This window comes from Carcharodon carcharias, chromosome 18, assembly GCF_017639515.1.
Source record: "Carcharodon carcharias isolate sCarCar2 chromosome 18, sCarCar2.pri, whole genome shotgun sequence".
NCBI lineage: Eukaryota > Metazoa > Chordata > Chondrichthyes > Lamniformes > Lamnidae > Carcharodon > Carcharodon carcharias.
In genome coordinates, this window is record NC_054484.1 from 41862246 (window position 1) to 41881154 (window position 18909).

Consider the following 18909-nt stretch of genomic DNA (forward strand, 5'->3'; position numbering starts at 1 on the left):
GACACAGCAAAAATTCATCCCTAGGAAGAAGAAGCAGACCAAAGGGAGGACGAGGCAACCATGGCTGACAAGGGAAGTCAGGGACAGCATAAAAGCTAAAGAGAAAGCATACAATGTGGCAAAGAGCACTGGGAAACCAGGGGATTGGGAAGCCTACAAAGACCAACAGAGGACAACTAAAAAAGAAATAAGGAGGGAGAAGATTAAATATGAGGGTAAACTAGCCAGTAATATTAAAGAAGATTGCAAGAGTTTTTTTAGATATATAAAGGGTAAGAGAGAGGCAAAAGTGGACATTGGGCCGCTGGAAAATGATGCTGGAGAAGTAGTAGTGGGGAACAAAGAAATGACGGAGGAACTGAATAGGTACTTTGCGTCAGTATTCACGGTGGAAGACACGAGTGACATCCCCAAAGTTCAAGAGAGTCGGGGGGGCAGAGGGTAATGGCAGAGGCCATTACCAAGGAGAAGGTGCTAGGAAAACTGAAAGGTCTGAAGGTGGATAAATCACCTGGACCAGATGGATTACACCCCAGAGTTCTGAAGGAGATAGCTGAAGAGATAGTGGAGGCGTTAGGGCGATCTTTCAGGAATCACTGGAGTCAGGGAAGGTCCCAGAGGACTGGAAAATTGCTAATGTAACCCCCCTGTTTAAGAAGGGAGTGAGGCAAAAGACGGGAAATTACAGGCCGATTAGCTTGACCTCGGTCGTTGGTAAGATTTTAGAGTCCATTATTAAGGATGAGATTTCAGAATACTTGAAAGTGCATGGTAAAATAGGGCAAAGTCAGCATGATTTCATCAAGGGGAGGTCATGCCTGACAAATCTGTCAGAATTCTTTGAGGAGGTAACAAGTAGGTTAGACAAAGGAGAGCCAATGGACGTTATCTACTTGGACTTCCAGGAGGCCTTTGACAAGGTGCCGCACAGGAGGCTGCTCAGTAAGATGAGAGCCCATGGTGTTAGAGGCAAGGTACTAGCATGGATAGAAGATTGGCCGTCTGGTAGGAGGCAGAGAGTGGGGATAAGGTGTCCTTCTCAGGATGGCGGTCGGTGACTAGTGGAGTTCTGCAGGGGTCAGTGTTGGGACCGCAACTTTTCACTTTATACATTAATGATCTAGATGAAGGAACTGAGGGCATCCTGGCTAAGTTTGCAGATGATACAAAGATAGGTGGAGGGACAGGTAGTATTGAGGAGTCAGGAAGGCTGCAGAAGGATTTGGACAGGTTAGGAGAATGGGCAAAGAAGTGGCAGATGGAATACAACTTGGACAAGTGTGAGGTCATGCACTTTGGTAGGAAGAATAGAGGCATAGACTATTTTCTAAATGGGGAGAGAATTCAGAAATTTGGAGTGCAAAGGGACTTTGGAGTCCTAGTCCAGGATTTTCTTAAGGTTAATTTGCAGGTTGAGTCGGTAGTTAGGAAGGCAAATGCAATGTTAGCATTTATTTTGAGAGGACTAGAATATAAAAGCAGGGATGTGCTGCTGAGGCTTTATAAGGCTCTGGTCAGACCACATTTAGAATATTGTGAGCAATTTTGGGCCCCGTATCTCAGGAAGAATGTGCTGGCCCTGAAGAGGGTCCAGAGGAGGTTCACGAGAATGATTCCAGGAATGAAAGGCTTAATATATGAAGAACGTTTGAGGACTCTGGGTCTATACTCGATGGAGATTAGAAGGATGAGGGGGGATCTGATTGAAACTTACAGAATACTGAAAGGCCTGGATAGAGTGGACGTGGGGAAGATGTTTCCATTAGTAGGAGAGACTAGGACCCGAGGGCACAGCCTCAGAGTAAAGGGAAGACCTTTTAGAACACAGATGAGGAGAAACTTATTTAGCCAGAGAGTGGTGAATCTATGGAATTCATTGCCACAGAAGGCTGTGGAGGCCAGGTCACTGAGATTTAAGACCGAGATAGATAGGTTCTTGATTCGTAAGGAGATCAAAGGTTACGGGGAGAAGGCAGGAGAATGGATTTGAGAAACTTATCAGCCATGATTGAATGGCGGAACAGACTCGATGGGCTGAATGGCCTAATTTCTCCTCCTTTGCCTTATGGTCTTATGGTCTTATGGACAGGTTGGACGTAGATAGGATGTTTCCTCTTGTGGGAGAATCTAGAACTAGGGTCACTGTTTGAAAATAAGGGGTGCCCATTTAAAATGGAGATTAAGTGAAATGTCTTCACTCAGCGGATCATGAGTCTTTGGAACTCTCTTCCTGAAAAGATGGTAGAAGCAGAGACTTTGAAGGCAGAGGTGGATAGATTCTTGGTAAGCAAGGGGGCGATATGTTATCAGCGGTAGGTGAGATGCAGATTTCAGGTTACTATCCGATCAGCCATGATCTTATTAAATGGCGGAGCAGGTTCGAGGTGTTGAATGGCCTACTCCTCCTCCTCCTTGTTTGTATGATCATATGTTTGTTCTCCCCCTTCCTAACTCAAACCCCCCCAACACCTTTGTTTAGCCCCTCCCTACCTCACCCTACCTCCCCACCCTGACACCTCTCCCTCTCCTAGAGTGCTCCTAGACCTTCCTTTCCCACCCACCGGTACATGTCCCCCTCCCAAACACAGCTGGATCTTCCTCTCCTCCCCCTCGGCCATCACCTGTTGAAAGCAGGCCCTCGATGGTGACTTTCTAACTTCCGTGAGCTGCTTCATGGTGGAGCCATGTCCATGAGAATCCACCCAGCATGCCATAGACATTCCTCCAGGGTCCTGTTGCAGTTGGGCTCCAGCATCTTCTGATTTTTGGATGTCCGCAATGTGAGCAAGGCCCTGACGGTAAGTCCCGACTTCTGCATGTCACACTTGTCAAGATGTGTTCTGCTCCTGTGTGTTTTGCTGTCAACATGTGTGGATGATCCAACGTGGGGGGTGATTCCAGCAGATGGCCTTATAACGATATGCAGATGTATTACAATGAGGTTCCTGACGTCCAACAGCAGGAAACGCAACCCGCCATTAATGGGCAGAGCAGATGATGAAACTGGTTTCATGATGCCAGTGAAACCAATTTTTGGCCTTCTCATCATATTGTCTGCTCACACCCTCAAATACGCCTGAGGCCAGCGGGCACAGAATATTCTGCCCTGAGTCAGAAGCTGTGGGCTGTTACAAATGTAAATTAATACAAATTATAAGATTGTTATGTTTTAAATTTATAAAGATGTACAAGACACTTATTTTTATGTATAAATACTGTCATCAATCTAGAGAAATGAAGGAAAGAAGGAGGTCATGTGACCTATTCTGAATTCTGTTGACATTAAACCTGATTGGCGTGGTTGTTGAAGATTAAAGGGAAGCACAGGTTGTTTTACAGGGAAGATGTGGAATATTCACACGTGTAAACAATGACCTGGGCAGCTGTGATGACAGTGGATAGACTGTTGGTCTCCAAGTCATAGGGAGATGTGAAGAATGTCAAGTTGTGAACAGCAATACTTTAAACTGTCTATTTAATCTCAAGATATAATAAAGTTGGTGGTCTAAAAAATAGCAAATCAGCATTTTTCTGTGGATATAAGGTCCATGTGATTCACGTTAGCATGGAGTTGGATTTTGAGAGTGGAAGAGTGCATAGGAAGCCATTGTAGGATAGTATTACAATGTTATCCTAAAGATTTGCCTGAATCCCATAGTTCTGTCTGCAAGGATCCAAGAGAGAGCGAGCAGAGAGGTAGAAATAACAAGTCCACATGGTTCACCATGCAAGAATGTAGGTGGAAGCTCATGCTCAGATTGAAGAGACCAGGTTTATGAAGATTTAAACAAAATGGGAAGATTCACCTAGCTTTAGCTACAGAGAAGAATCTTCCATTTGTCCCTCCCTGTGAAAGTCAGTTCATGGAATAGGAGGGACCTGGCTGAGAAAGGAAGAGAAAAAAGTAAACTCTTGGGAGCTAAGAATCTGAATATTGCTGAAAAAAGAGACCTGTCAAAACTTTTTGTCTTGCACTCATCAGGATATTTTGCAAGAATACCAATATAAGGTGAAAACAACAATTCATATTGTATGAGAAGAGAATGCTGATTGGTTGGCAAGTGGACTCTGATTGGTAGAGGGATTGCCATGGAGAATGCACCAGTGTTGGTGACTGACAGTTAGCTGCCAAGCAGCTTTACCCTTATTGGTCAATGCATTGCCTTGAGGAATGAGTCAGCAAATGGCTGTCACTTATTTTGTTTAGCTGAAACAGGCACAATGTTGTACATGTTCTGTCTGCAAAGAGCAGTGCCCTGTGTATTAATATATGTAGCTTCCAGTACATGCAAATGCACCACACTGTAAGCCCAACTGACAATCTTAAATTGGTTGTCACCATAATTCTTAGCACACTGAGAATTATTTAGCAAATGTTGTCCAAACACGAAATCACATCTAATATTGGGCACTGTTTTTTGAGTTTTGCAAGCACAGGTTGCAAGAAGGGTGAGGGAGCAAGCTTGGGTAGAGGTAGCAATTCAAGGCATAGAATCAAGACAGGAGATCAAAATAGTAATATGAGAAATGAGGGTCAGAGAATGGCAGAAAGGAATGGCAGAGAGAAAAAAACCTAAGAATACATCAACAGTCAGGATTAGATTTTACAAAGGTAACAAAAAGACAAAACTGAAGGCTCTCTATCTGAATGCACGTAGCATTTATAAAAAAATTAAATGAATTGATAGCCCACATTGAAGTAAATAAACATGATCTGATAGCAATTACAGAGATGTGGCTGCAGGACAACAAGGAGTGGGTCCTTAATATTGAGGGGTACATGACATTCAAGAAGAATAGGAAGCTAGGTAAAGGTAGAGAGGTAGCATTGTTAATCAAAGAGGGCATTGGTGCAATAGTTAGAAATGACCTTGGTTCAGGAGATCAGGATGTAAAATTGGTTTGGGTAAAGATGAAGAATAGTAGGGGAAAAAAGTCATTAGTGGGATTGGTCTACAATGTAGGACAAAGTATCCGAGAGAAAATATTGTGTTCTTGTGATAAAGGGATGGCAATAATCATGGGTGATTTTAATCTACACGTAAACTGGAAAAATCAGATTGGCAGTAGTAGCTTGGATGAAGAGTTCTTAAAATGCTTTTGAGATAGTTTCTTAGAGCAGCATGTTCTGGAACCAACAAATGAACAGACCTGGTATTGTGTAATGTGGCAGGATTAATTAATGACCCCAGAGTAAAGGCACCCTTAGATAGCAACTACCACAATATGATCGAATTTTACATCCAGTTTTAAAGGGAGAAGAGTGGGTCTAAGACTAGTATCTTAAACTTAAATAAGGGCAGCTATGTGGGGATGAAAACTAAGCTAGCTGAGATGAACTGGGAAACTAGGCTAGGGGATAGATTAACAGAGATGCAGTGGCAGACATTTAAGTGGATATTTCAGAGTATTCAGAATAAGTACATTCCTACTATAAAGAAAAATTCTAAGGGGAGGACCTACCATCCATGGTTAACTAAAGAAGTTAAGGAAAGCATCAAAGTTAGGTAAAAAGCATACAACTCCGCAAAGATGAGTGGTAGGACAGATGATTGGACAGAATATAAAGAACGGCAGAGAATGGCTAAAAGATTAATCAGGAGAGAGAAACTAGAGTATGAGAGGAAGCTAGCTAGAAAAGTAAAATCAGATAGCAAGAGTTTCTACAGGTACTTAAAAAGGAAAAGAGTAAGTAAAGTGAGTGCTGGTCCTTTAGAGAGTGACAGTGGGGAGTTAATAGTAGATAATAAGGAAATGGCAGAAGAAATGAACAAATATTTCACTTCTGTGTTCACTATAGAGGATACAAAAAACATTCCAATAATAGCTGCAAATCAGGAGGTGAATGGGAGAAAGGAACTTGGTGAAATTGAAATCACTAGGTAAATGGTACTGAGCAAATTGATAGAGCTGCGGGCTGACAAGTCTCTGCGTCCCAATGAACTACACCCTAGGGCCTTAAATGAGGTAGTCGATGTGCTGGTGTTTATTTTCCAAAATTCGCTAGATTCTGGAAAGGTTCCATCAGATTGTAAAGTAACAAATATAATCTCTCTATTCAAGAAGGGAGGGAGGCAGAAAACAGGAAACTATAGGCCAGTTAGCTTGACGTCTGTCATGGGGAAGTTATTAGAATCGATCATTAAGGAGGTTATAGCTGGGCGCTTAGAAGAGCTCAAGTCAATAGGGAAGAGTCAGCATGATTTGATGAAAGGAAAATCATGTTTAACCAATTTGTTGGAGTTTATTGAAGGAGTAACATGCGCAATGGATAAAGCTGAGCCTGTAGACTTGGATTCCCAGAAGGCATTTAATAAGATCAAAGATTATTGTGGGAAATAAAAGCACATGGTGTAGGAGGTAACTTATTAGCATGGATAACAGATTGGTTGGCTGGCAGAAAGGAGAAAGTATGTATAAATGGGTCTTTTTCTGATTGGCAGGATGTGATGAGTGGAATCCACAGGAGCCTATACTGGGGCCTCAACTTTTTATGATTTACATCGATGACTTAGATGAGGAGAGTGAAGACATGGTAGCTAAATTTGTAGATGACACAAAGGTAGGAAAGTATGTTGTGAAGAGGACATGAGGAGGTTGCAGGTGGATATAGATAGGTTGAGTGAGTGGGCAAAAATCTGGCAAATGGAGTTTAATGTGGGAAAATGTGAAGTTGTTCACTTTGGCAAGAAGAACATAAAAGCAGAGTACTACTCAAACGGAGAATGGCTGCATAATTCTGAGGTGCAGAGGGATCTAGGTGTTCTAGTACATGAGTCACAAAAAATTAGTGTGCAGGTACAGCAAGAAATTAAGAAGGTTAATGGAATGCTATTCTTTTATTACGAGAGGGATGGAACATAAAAGTAAGGATGTTGCGCTTCAGTTATACAGGGCATTGGCGAGACTGTACCTCGAATACTGTGCACAGTTTTGGTCTCCTCATTTAAGGAGGGATATAAATGCATTGGAGGTCGTTCAAAGGAGGTTTACTAGATTGATACCTGGAATGAGTGGGTTGTCTTATGAGAAAAGGTTGGACAGACTGGGCTTGTCTGGAGTTTAGAAAAGTGAGGGGTGATTTGATTGAAGTATACAAGATCCTGAACGGCCTTGACAAGGTGGACATCGAAGGGATGTTTCCTCTTGTGGGTGAGTCCAGAACAAGGGGGCACTATTTTAAAATTAGAGGTCACCCTTTTAGGACAGAGATGAGGAAATTTTTTTTGTCTGAGGGTTGTGCGACTTTGGAACTCTGCCTCAGAATGTGGTGGAGGCAGGGTCACTGAATATTTTTAAGGCAGAGGTAGGTGGATTCTTGTTAGGCAAGGGAATCAAAGGTTATCAGGGTTAGATGGGAATGTGGAAATCGAAACACAAGTAGATCAGCCATGATCTTAAATGGCGGAGCAGGCTCAAGGGGCCAAATGGTCCAAATAGGAACTCCTGTTCCTATTTCTTATGTTCTTATGAGCATGGTCTGTACCTTGCCTGCTATGAAGAGCAGCTGGGACAGGCTGTTTGATACAACCTGCCAGCTTTGGAATGCGCGGCCCACATACCTAACATTACGTGGCACTGAAGGTCATATACCACATTACTCATTTGTATGATAGGCAGAATGTCTTTTTGGCTTGGTGGCAGCATCCTGATAGTGGTGAATACCACTCATGTTGCTACTGCATAGCAGCAGCATGAAACAAGTAGCTTCACCTGATGCTCAAATTTTTGAGATGCCTTGCCCTTCCAGGGTAATCTAAGGTAGATTGGGCACTTTTCAAGGCCAAAAGTGATGACCTTTGGCCCGTTCATGAGTTTGTGTGATATATAATGTGAAATGATCTGACCAGGGTAGCCATTATCTTGCAGGATGCCTTTGATGCACCCTATTTCAACATCAAGTTTGCACGGTGAGCAAATGGTTTGGGCCCAATTGACAAGATTGCCAATAAGACCAATCATATAGCATGTGCAACTGTAAGAATCCCAACACATATATTGACCAGTGAAGTTAGGCTTGTGGTAGAGAATCCCCTGGCAGATTCCAAAAGATTGCTCTTATCAGCAACCTTGTAAGTAGGGCCCAAGCCATTTGTTCACCATGCAAGTTTGATGCTGAAATAGGGCGCATCAAAGACATCCTGCAGGATAATGGCTACCCTGATCAGATCATTTTGCCCTGTATATCACACAACCTCACGAACAGGCTTAATGCAATCACTTTTAGCCCTGAAAAGTGCCCAGTCTACCTAGGTTACCCTGGAAGGGCAAGGTACCTCAAAATTTTGAGTAACCGATGAAGCTACCTGTCACCTATCGGGTGAAACAGTAGTAACGTGAGTGATATTCGCCACTAATAGGATGCTGCCGTCAAGCCAAAGAGATACTCTGCCTATCACACAAATGAGTGATGTGGTATATGAATTTCAGTGCCAGTGTGATGCTGGGTATGTAGGCCGTACGTCCCAAAGACTGGCAGATCGTATCAAACAGCATGTCCCAGCCGCTGTTCACAACGGGCAAGGTACAGACTGTATCCAACCAGCCCATGCTTGCAAAACTCAAAACACAGCATCCAACATTAGATATGATTCTGTGATTGAACAACATTTACTAAATAATCCTCAGTGCACTAAGAATTATACTGACAACCAATTTAAGATTGTCAGTCGGTCTCACAGCGTGGCACATTGGTGTGTACTGTAAGCTACATATATTAATACACAGGGTTGTGTTCTTTGCAGACAGAAAGAACATATGCACATTGCGCCTGCTTCAATTTAAAAAAATAAGTGACGGCCATTCGCTGACTGATTCCTCAGGACAATGCTTTGACCAATCAGGGTCAAGCAGCCTGGTTTAAATTTCAAATAATGTTTGGCACTTAACTGTCAGTCACCATCACTGGTGCATTCCCCATGGCAACACCTCTACCAGACAGAGTCCACTTTCCAACCAATCAGCACTCTCTTCTCTTACAGAATAAATTGTTGCTTTTCCCTTATATTGGTATTCTTGTGAAGTGTCCTGATGAGAGCAAGACAAAGAGCTTTGACATGTCTCTTTATTCAGCAATACTCAAGTTCTGTACTGCCAAATGACTATTTGTATAGCTGAGCTAAGAATCACTTTGGACTGGTTAAGGGAGAATAGAGTGTGCACTTAAGGGACAGATTAAAGAATGTCCATGGAGGGAGATTGTCTGTAGTTTAGATTATTAAGATGCCTACCGAAATAGTGTTTAGTTAATGTTGCTTTTAGTTTGTTACAGTAAAATGTAAAACTTGATATCTTGTCGGTTGATCCTTTCAAAAAGTCACTAGAAGTTCGAATATTGTTTTAAAAATTATCAGTTTCTATAGAAATCATAACAAGGCTCAACACTCACTCCAAAAACCTAAGGTAGTACCAAGGGTGTGCTGCACTGTTGAAGGTACTGTCTTTCATTAAATTAATGTCCCATCTGTTCTCTCAAATGGGTGTAAAAGATCTCATGATAAAAGTTGCTGGATCTGTTTGTATGTTACTTGAAGTAGTTTGTGTGGTTTACTCATTCAGATCATGAGTTTGAATTCCAGAATTTGTATTTGTTTGAACTCTGCTGGATATTTCTATGCCATAGAAATTAAGTGTTCAGCCTCAGCTGGAGGAAAACCTGATATGTCTATTGAACCACCCCATTTCTTGGTTGAGCAAGGAATTATCCATAGGAAAGACTCAGACATGCCAATTCTCACAAACTAATTACAAAAGACATAATTTCTCAGTCAAGTTCAGCCTCATTCATGATCTCACAAGAAGGATCTGATAAGTCAAGATTTTTAACAATCCTACTGCCCTTGTGCATCCAATCGATCATAGTCACACATGCACCTAGATGCCAGAGAGCTGACTGCAGAGAAAATCAGGTGTGGGGCCTGGAGCCTGAGTGAAAAAAGCCGCCTCTCACAAGGATTTCCATCTTGTCCTATTATGCATTGTGCCTTTATTTGACTGTCCGGTTCTTACTGAAATTCCCAGCGTTGCCAGGCATATTCAGAGTTATAATGGGAGATGGATCAGTCCATGAGCACTGACTCTTACTCTGGGACTTGGATACTCACCATCCTCTGTTTCCCCTATTCAGCCCTTAGAACGCTGGGCATTAGTTTTGACCTCAGTAGCTCACCACATATAGCACAGAGCAACAACATTCCTTGACCATCAAACTAAGGACAGTTCTCCCCTCCCTCATTTTCTCCTCTGACACTACAGGCTTTAAATATCTGAGCTCCCCATGTCTCCATGTATTCCATCTGACTCCTGCTTGGTCCAACTCCAGTTCTGGTATGCAATATGTGCGTGTTCCTTCTGCAAGATGTCTCAGTACTGTGTGTAAGGCAATCATTTAACCTTTGTATCAACAGTGATGGGAGAGAAAGGAGTAAGTTTCTCTATAGCATACATACTTGAAAAAGAGAACATTACAGGTCTATGGGGTGCATGCAAGAGAGTGGAACAAATTGAATAGCCATAATCATACCAAGAAAACGGGTATGATTTTTAAGAAGTTTTTTGTAAAGGTCAGGTGTAGTAATCTTGGTTTTGTAAAGAGCTCTGTCCTGTTAGAGATTAACTAAGTCCTATAAGTCGGCTGTCAATCTATTGTTGGTTTATGTTTTAAAAAAAGCTATACATGATTTTTATACCTTTTTAAAAAAGCTGTCTCTTGATTTATGAGACATTGGGGTTTGCAAGTCTAATGATTGTGGGACATCTTTACCAAATTGAATGGGCCATAATTTGCTGTTGGTTAGAGTTGCCCTTATATGTTTAGGTTTTTTAATTTTTTTGCATGACAAACTGCTGAAAGTGTGTGAGCTGATAATGTCCCAGCGAAGGAATACTGAATCCTGAGTGAACAGGACAAGAACTGTGTACCCTCTCCACCAAATCAAGTTGAAGGATTGTGAAAACTGAGTAGAAAGTGTAAATTAGAATGTGTGGATTTGATGTCAACTCAGGTAGAGAAAGAGAACCAAGGGGAGGGAAATAAAGATTGGATAGAGAGAGAGAAAAAACAAAGACAGAAAGGAAAAGTAGTATAGAAAACAAAATTTAACATTTACAATTTTATTACGCTCGAACAATTTAAACCCGAGGTAATGAGACTTATTACGAGATCCAAACTTACCTTATCAGTAAGCGTAGTTCAGGAGCTCCAAGTCCTGATAGGCCTTGGGAGCTGTGCGCAAGTGCGGATGGAGCGGGCAGCGCATGCACAATCTGGCATCCTGACTGCACTGCCTGTGTGAAGGAAAGAAAACAAAACAGTGCAAAAACTGGATTATGTGACTGGGAGAGGAGAGTGATAATTAAGAAGAATCCCAGACAGGAGACAGGAGAGGGGACAGGGAGAGGTCCCAAAAGAAGATTTCCAGGCAGGGACCCAAAGAGGGGCAGGGAGAGGTCCCAAAGAGGAGTCCCAAACAGGGGACAGGAAGAAGCCCAAGAAAGAAAGAGAGGAGTAATTACAGAGGCTTCCAGAAATAAAAGAGCTGGGGTTGGCAGAGTTTAAGTAACGAGGGCTCACCTGGAGATTGAAGAAGGCAGTAGAAAGTTGGTGACTTTGTGCTTTGGTCTGTTGGAGCAAAGATACCCCTTTGGAGCAATAGTTTCTGCTCAGCGCAGCTGACGAGCTGAAGCTGTGCTTGTGAGTTGGTGCTGAAGTGCAGACTCGGGAATCCAGGAGAACGGAGTCTTGGGAGACGAGACTGAAACCCTGTGAGGTGTTGCAGCCATTGAGGCAGTCCGAGTCAGGGTGACTGTTGGAGAGAATTCCAAGGCTAGATCTTTGAAAGTGAAGACTGGAATCTTTTGTGAAAGAATAGAATTTCAACAAGATTGATTGGCTCACAGTGTTTACTGAGGTCAGTGCTTCTGAGAAATCTGTGGGATCTTCCTTACGCATTTACTATTTATTGTACAATGTGGTGTGTTCAACCACAGCTTGCCTGTTAATTCACACGTATCTCTTATTAACCCTGAATGTTAGCTTATAAAGTATATATTGTAAATTATTTTATCTTTCTGACCTTGTATAGTAAAGTATATTTTGTTTGTTCACAACCAGTGGAATCTTGTGGCTTTTTATTCTCTTAGTAAGTGTCTTGAATTTCAAACTTTGTCTACTTTAAACAAAAATTACCGATCCCAAACCAGATCATACCAAGAACTTGGAGGTCTGGTTCAGGATCATAACAGACTCCATTATTTTAATAGTTAATTTTCACTGCCTAAGAGGTTGACCAGCAGTAATTAACCCACCACATGGTTAGAAAGGATACTCAGATTGAAATGGATTGGCTTAACTTTTTGTGGTGAGTTTAGTTCTTATCTATCACACAAACGCAGCAACTTCAAGGCATTCAATTCATTTCAAAGGTGAGACAAATAGCAAGATGTCATTTGCATGAAGTTAAAAGTGGAGAGGCACAACTAGGACAGCAACTTTTGTGCAAAATAATGATAGTGCCATTAGTCTCTATTATTTTGACAATAAATTATGGTCCATTTTTAGATGAAGAATGGCAACTCATTTACAAAAGGAGAAAAGAGGACAAATTTACTTTGAAAGAACTCTGTAGCTCAAAAATTGCACAGTGGAATAGTGAGGCATAGAAATTTATCACAACTTGTCTGGAATGCCTCCCTCAGCAGAAGCGTTATCCTCATTATTTCAAACAGATTTACACCCCAGTTAAAATAGCAGAGAAAGCCATTCAGATGAATGCCCACGCAAAAGATGCAACACCTGCCCCTTCACTTCCTCTCTCCTCACCGTCCAAGGACCCAAACACTCCTTTCAAGTGAAGCAGCATTTCACTTGCATTTCCCCCAACTTAGTCTACTGCATTCGTTGCTCCCAATGTGGTCTCCTCTACATTGGAGAGACCAAACGTAAACTGGGCGACCGCTTTGCAGAACACCTGTGGTCTGTCCGCAAGAATGACCCAAACCTCCCTGTCGCTTGCCATTTTAACACTCCACCCTGCTCTCTTGCCCACATGTCTGTCCTTGGCTTGCTGCATTGTTCCAGTGAAGCCCAACGCAAACTGGAGGAACAACACCTCATCTTCCGACTAGGCACTTTACAGCCTTCCGGACTGAATATTGAATTCAACAACATTAGGTCTTGAGCTCCCTCCTCCATTCCCTCCCCCTTTCTGTTTCCCCCTTCCTTTTGTTTTTTCCAATAAATTATATAGATTTTTCTTTTCCAACCTATTTCCATTTTTTAAAAAATATTTTAAAATCTTTTATGCTCCCCCCACCCCCACTAGAGCTATACTTTGAGTGCCCTACCATCCATTCTTAATTAGCACATTCGTTTAGATAATATCACCAACTTTAACTTTAACACCTATGTGTTCTATTGTACTATTGTCGTTGACATCTTTTGATGATCTGCTTCTATCACTGCTTGTTTGTCCCTACAACCACACCCCGCCCCCCTCCACCTCTCTCTCTCTCTATCTCTCCGCCCCCCACACACACACACCTTAAACCAGCTTATATTTCAACTCTTTCTTGGACTCGAACTCAAGTTCTGTCGAAGGGTCATGAGGACTCGAAACGTCAACTCTTTTCTTCTCCGCCGATGCTGCCAGACCTGCTGAGTTTTTCCAGGTAATTCTGTTTTTGCCTTGAGGGTTTACTCATTAGTGGTGTAACATATAATTTCAGATTAAATTGTGAGGTGTTTGAACATTTTTACATTGTTGTTTCATTATTTTCTCATTTTGTCTTTTTTTGAGGATGATGGGCAGCAAGCCTTCTTGGGTTGACACCCTGGCAAAAGAATTGATTAGTGCAATGGATGTGAATGTTGTTATTGTCGATTGGATTATTGGTTCGACAGCTGTATATCACAGTGCAGTGCGGAATTCTGCTCTGCTAGGACATAAGATTTCTACCCTTATAACAAACTTTATCGTAAGTATCCGAATAAATATGTTAACTGACCATGTAACCTCCAAGCTAAGCAGCTATGTTAACACCATTTTTAAAAATCATCAACTACTGAATCCCATACTGAAACCAAAGTACTGCATCAAATGCTGGTGAGTGTAGGTTTGTAGGTAAAATGGCATGTATGTTCCAATGACATCATCAGGACATGGCACTGTGATTCAAATTAGGCTCCTACTTCTCTGGGGCAGGCAGCCCTCCTGTGCCTTAAGTCAAGACAGTGAAAATGATGGGGACAGGTACATGTTGAAAACGAACACCACCCCTGCACAAGCCAACTTGCCCTTGCCCATCCATACCATTCCTGCTAAATGACTTCAAGATTATTATCTATTTCCTTTAAGATAAAATTAATTTACAGCAATAGCCTGCATGAATGATGGTTTATAACTTTGATCTCTGACACATTCAGCAATTATATATGATCCAGATAGCAGTATATTTGTATTTACAGTAAACACAAAGGTGTTCTTGCACTGACTTTACTTAGAGCTACAATAAAATGTCATATATTTTCTCCTGTGCATCAAAACTTCTTTATACTTGAGTAAAATATTTTGTTAGTTGCTTGCTGTCTTTCCTCTCTAGGTCACATATCAAATCCTATGCAAACTTCCATCCCTAACTTACCATCACTTCTCAATTTAGCAATTCTGTTTCAATGGAAACAAAAATCCAACTTCCCCATTCCCTAGGATATTCAATTCACTATCTTGTCCCTCCCATAGTACATGTCTTACCTCTGCAGCCTCCTCAATCATTACATCCCATTCTATACATTTCAGTCCTCTAATCCAGGCTTCCTACATATCGCTTCTCTCTATTCCATCATCAGTAGCACAGCTTTCAGCCCCACTGACTGGAACAATGTCCTTAAGCACCTCTACCTCACAATCTACATACTTAAAACATTTCTGGTCATCTTCACTAACTTTATTGATCCTCAACATTATTTTCTCCTACTTGAACGGCCATGTAATTTTCTACATTAAATATAAGCTATTGTCAGCATACAGCAAAATTATAAAGATCCTCATAAACTTCATAAACATAATATTCCTGTTAAAATGATGAAATATAAATTAACCATATCTATATTTGCAGGCACATGGAAGCACAAAGGACTCTTTCCATTTGATTGGAATCAGTCTGGGGGCGCATGTGGCTGGAATTGTGGGTCATATTTTCAAAGGAAAACTAGGACAGATCACAGGTAAATTTGTACATGGAAAATCTGTTTAATCCTTTTCTAGCGAGAAAATATGTCACTCACTAATTCCATTTTTTCCTCATTTCATATTTTGTTCAGATTACAGGTACATATTTCTGTACAAAAAAATTGAAAAGGAAAAGTATGGTCTTTAGGCTGATCACATCTTTGGGACATAGTAAAGTGCTTGACATCCAATAATTTAGTTTTGAATTGTAGACACTGCTGTAATGTAGGCAGTTGTGACAATTTGCACAATGCAAGTTACTGCAAATAGCAATGAGATAAATGATCAGATAATGGCTTAGAATTATGGGTCTATCTATCCTTGAGAACATGGGGGTGCAAGGTCCTTCGCCTATGCAAGAATGATGAGATCTGGGGCTCAGAATCAGAGATATTGCAACTCGGACCTCATTATAAAACAGCCGGTTCAACATAGCCCACTGGCAAAGATCTGGGCCTTGAGGTCAGTAGGTAAGTTGGCCCATCTGTTGTGTTGGATTGGATTAGGTCAAGGGTTGGAGATGGCTGAGGGAGTGCAGCGCCAGGGATCAGGGATCCAAGAATTCGGGGGTGAGGTAACATGCAGCTGGGAATTGGGGATCACAGGAGTTGGAGCCTGGACCAGAATCTTCGGCTTGGCAAGCGTGGGCGGGGCCCGCTTGCCGATGCGTAAAATGACGTGTGGTGACGTCAGGCGTGCGTCCCGACATCACCGTGCGTCATTCCGATTTGCTACGTACCGGAGTCGGCTGCGCGCCCGTGGAACTGTCAAAGGCCTATTAAGGCCATTTAAAAATTAATTAAAACACTTGACATAGCTGCCCGTCCAACCTTAAGATTGGCAGGCAGGCGAAGAGCCCAGGCAGCCTTTGCATTTTTCATGAAACCTCATCCATGGGCGGGGTGAGGTTTCATGAATGATTTATAAGTGAAATAAAGATTTTCATTAAAATTCATAGACATGTCCCAGCTCATGTAACACTTTCACATGAGGGGACATGTCCTAAGTTTTTTTTTTCTTTATTAAGATTTTTGAAACTCAAACTGATCTGCCTCAGAGAGATTTCTGCGCTCTTTCGCACGCATGCCTGAAAGAGCGCAGGCCCCCACTCAGCCTACTCCTCCCATTGGCACAGGGAGCACTTCCGGGTGCACGTCACACTGGGTGGGCGTTAATTGGCTGGGCGCCCCCACCCGCACCCACACCCGTTCCCACCCAACCAACACCCCCCACCCCCGGACGGGAAGAAAATTCTCCCCCTGGAGTTGCAAGGGTTAGTGTCAGGAATCACAGGGTCACTGTCTGGTCTCACAGGAGTCAGTGTTGGGGCTCACCAGTCTGAATGTTGGGTATCACCAGGGTTAGGAATGACAGTGATGGAGGAGTCTGGAGCTATGATAATGGATGTTTAGAAGTGGTGTGGATGGGGGGATTGGATAGCAAGGAAGATGGGGATGGGAGGAGGCTGACTGTGCTCACTTCCTGTAATGGGGGTCAGGAGGAGCATTTGTTCTCCACCCAGAACCACATTCAGCAAAATTAACTAACTTTTTGGCTGGTAGGTGATCCCTAGTGCCGATTTTCCCATGTGCTGTCCATGATGGAGGCTCCCTCAGAGCAAAGTAATCTTGGAGAGAGAGACTCACACTTGCATTAGGCCTCTTGTTTCCATATGCAAAGGGCCTATGTTTAGAGATTTTAAAAAAATCTTCGAAAACTATAGTAACCTTAAAGCTAATGGCTCAGCATCATAAACAGAGTTTAAGTGGATAAAACAAATTTTTCTTTAAAAATCTTTTTGGTATCCGATTTATGTTTCAAGAGTAAACAATATTATTCAGTCCAAAATGTACCCTGAGTTATTCAGTTATTTTGGTCACCATAACTGTGCATGTTTTGGTCTGCATGTTAGAAAAGGATATAGAGGCAATGGAGAAGGTGCAAAAAAAATTTACAAGGATTATATCATAAAATTAATATAGGGAGTGACAAGGTATTGGAGGTGTTGGCAGGCTTAAAAGTGGACAAATCGCCAGGCCTGGATGATTTGTGTCCCAGGCTGCTGAGGGAGGCAAGGGAGGAGATTGCAGGGGCTCTGACCCAAATTTTTAATTCCTCTCTGGCCACAGGGGAGGTGCCAGAGAACTGAAGAACAGCTAACGTGGTTCTGCTGTTTAAGAAGGGTTGTAGAGATAAGCCAGGGAACTACAGGCCAGTGAGTCTCACGTCAGTGGTAGGGAAACTGTTGGAGAAAATTCTGAAGGAGAGAACCTATCTCCGCTTGGAGAGGCAAGGTTTGATCAGGGATAGTCAGCATGGCTTTGTCAGAGGAAGGTCATGCCTAACAAATTTGCCTGAATTTTTTGAGGATGTGACCAGGTGTGTAGATGAGGGTTGCGCAGTTGATGTAGTTATAATGGATTTCAGCAAAGCCTTTGACAAGGTCCCACATGAGAGACTTATAAAGAAGGCAAATGCACATGAGATACAGGGTAATTTGATAAGGTGGATGCAAAATTGGCTTAGTTGTAGGAGACAGAGGGTAATGACAGAAGGATGCTTCAATGACTGGAAGCCAGAGTCCAGGGATGTACCACAGGGATCTGTGCTGTGTCCCCTATTAATTGTCATTTATATAAACAACATAGATGACTATGTGGAGGGTAGAATTAGTAAGTTTGCGGATGACACAAAGATTGGCTGGGTGGTTAACAGTGAGGTTGAGTGTCTTGGGCTACAGGAAGATATAGATGGGACGGTCAAACAGGCAGATAAGTGGCAAATGGAATTTAACCCTGAAAAGTGTGAGGTGATACACTTTGGAAGGAATAATTTTACAAGGAAGTATTCAATGAATGGCATGACACTAGGAAGTGTGTCCAAAGATCTCTGAAGGCAGAGAGGCCTGTTAGCAGTGTGGTGAAAAAGGCATATGGGACACTTGCCTTTATCAATCAAGGCATAGATTACAAAAGTAAGGAGGGCATGTTGAAGTTGTATAGAACCTAGGTGAAGCCACAGCTGGAGTACTGTGTGCAGTTCTGGTCGCCACATTATAGGAAGGATGTGATTGCACTGGAGAGGGTGCAGAGGAGATTCACCAGGATGTTGCCTGGGATGAAACATTTAAGTTATGAAGAGAGGTTGGATAGACTTGGGCTGTTTTCATCAGAGCAGAGAAGACTGAGGGGCAACCTGATCAAGGTGTACAAGATTATGAGGGGCATGGACAGGGTGGATAGGGAGCAGTTGAAGGGTCAGTCACAAGGGTACATAAGTTCAAGGTGAGGGGCAGGAGGTTTAGGGGGAATGTGAGGCAAAACTTTTTTATCCAGAGGGTGGTGACAGTCTGGAATGTGCTGCCTGGGTGGGTAGTGAAGGTATGTGTTTCACATCCTTTAAAAAGTACCTGGATGAGCACTTGGCATATCATAACATTCAAGGCTATGGGCCAAGTGCTGGTAAATGGGATTAGGTAGATAGGTCAGTTTCTCACGTGTCGGTGCAGACTCGATGGGCAAAAGGGCCTCTTCTGCACTCTGTGATTCTGTGATTCTATGAAGGATGATACCAGAACTGAGAGGGTATACCTACTGGAAGGATTAAACAGGCTGAGGCTTGATTCTCTAGAATGGGGAGGCAGCAGCATAGTGGTATTGTCACTGGACTGGTATTCCAGAGA

General features: G+C 42.4%; 1 protein-coding gene across 1 annotated transcript in view; it reads left to right on the forward strand.

Moving 5' to 3' along the window:
• pla1a (phospholipase A1 member A) overlaps positions 1–18909 on the forward strand; it is a 65464-nt gene that overhangs the window by 9387 nt on the left and 37168 nt on the right. The window contains exons 2-3 of the mRNA XM_041210881.1: positions 13797–13974; positions 15115–15223. Of these exons, the coding sequence (XP_041066815.1) occupies positions 13797–13974; positions 15115–15223 (287 nt within the window). The remainder of the gene's footprint in view (positions 1–13796; positions 13975–15114; positions 15224–18909) is intronic.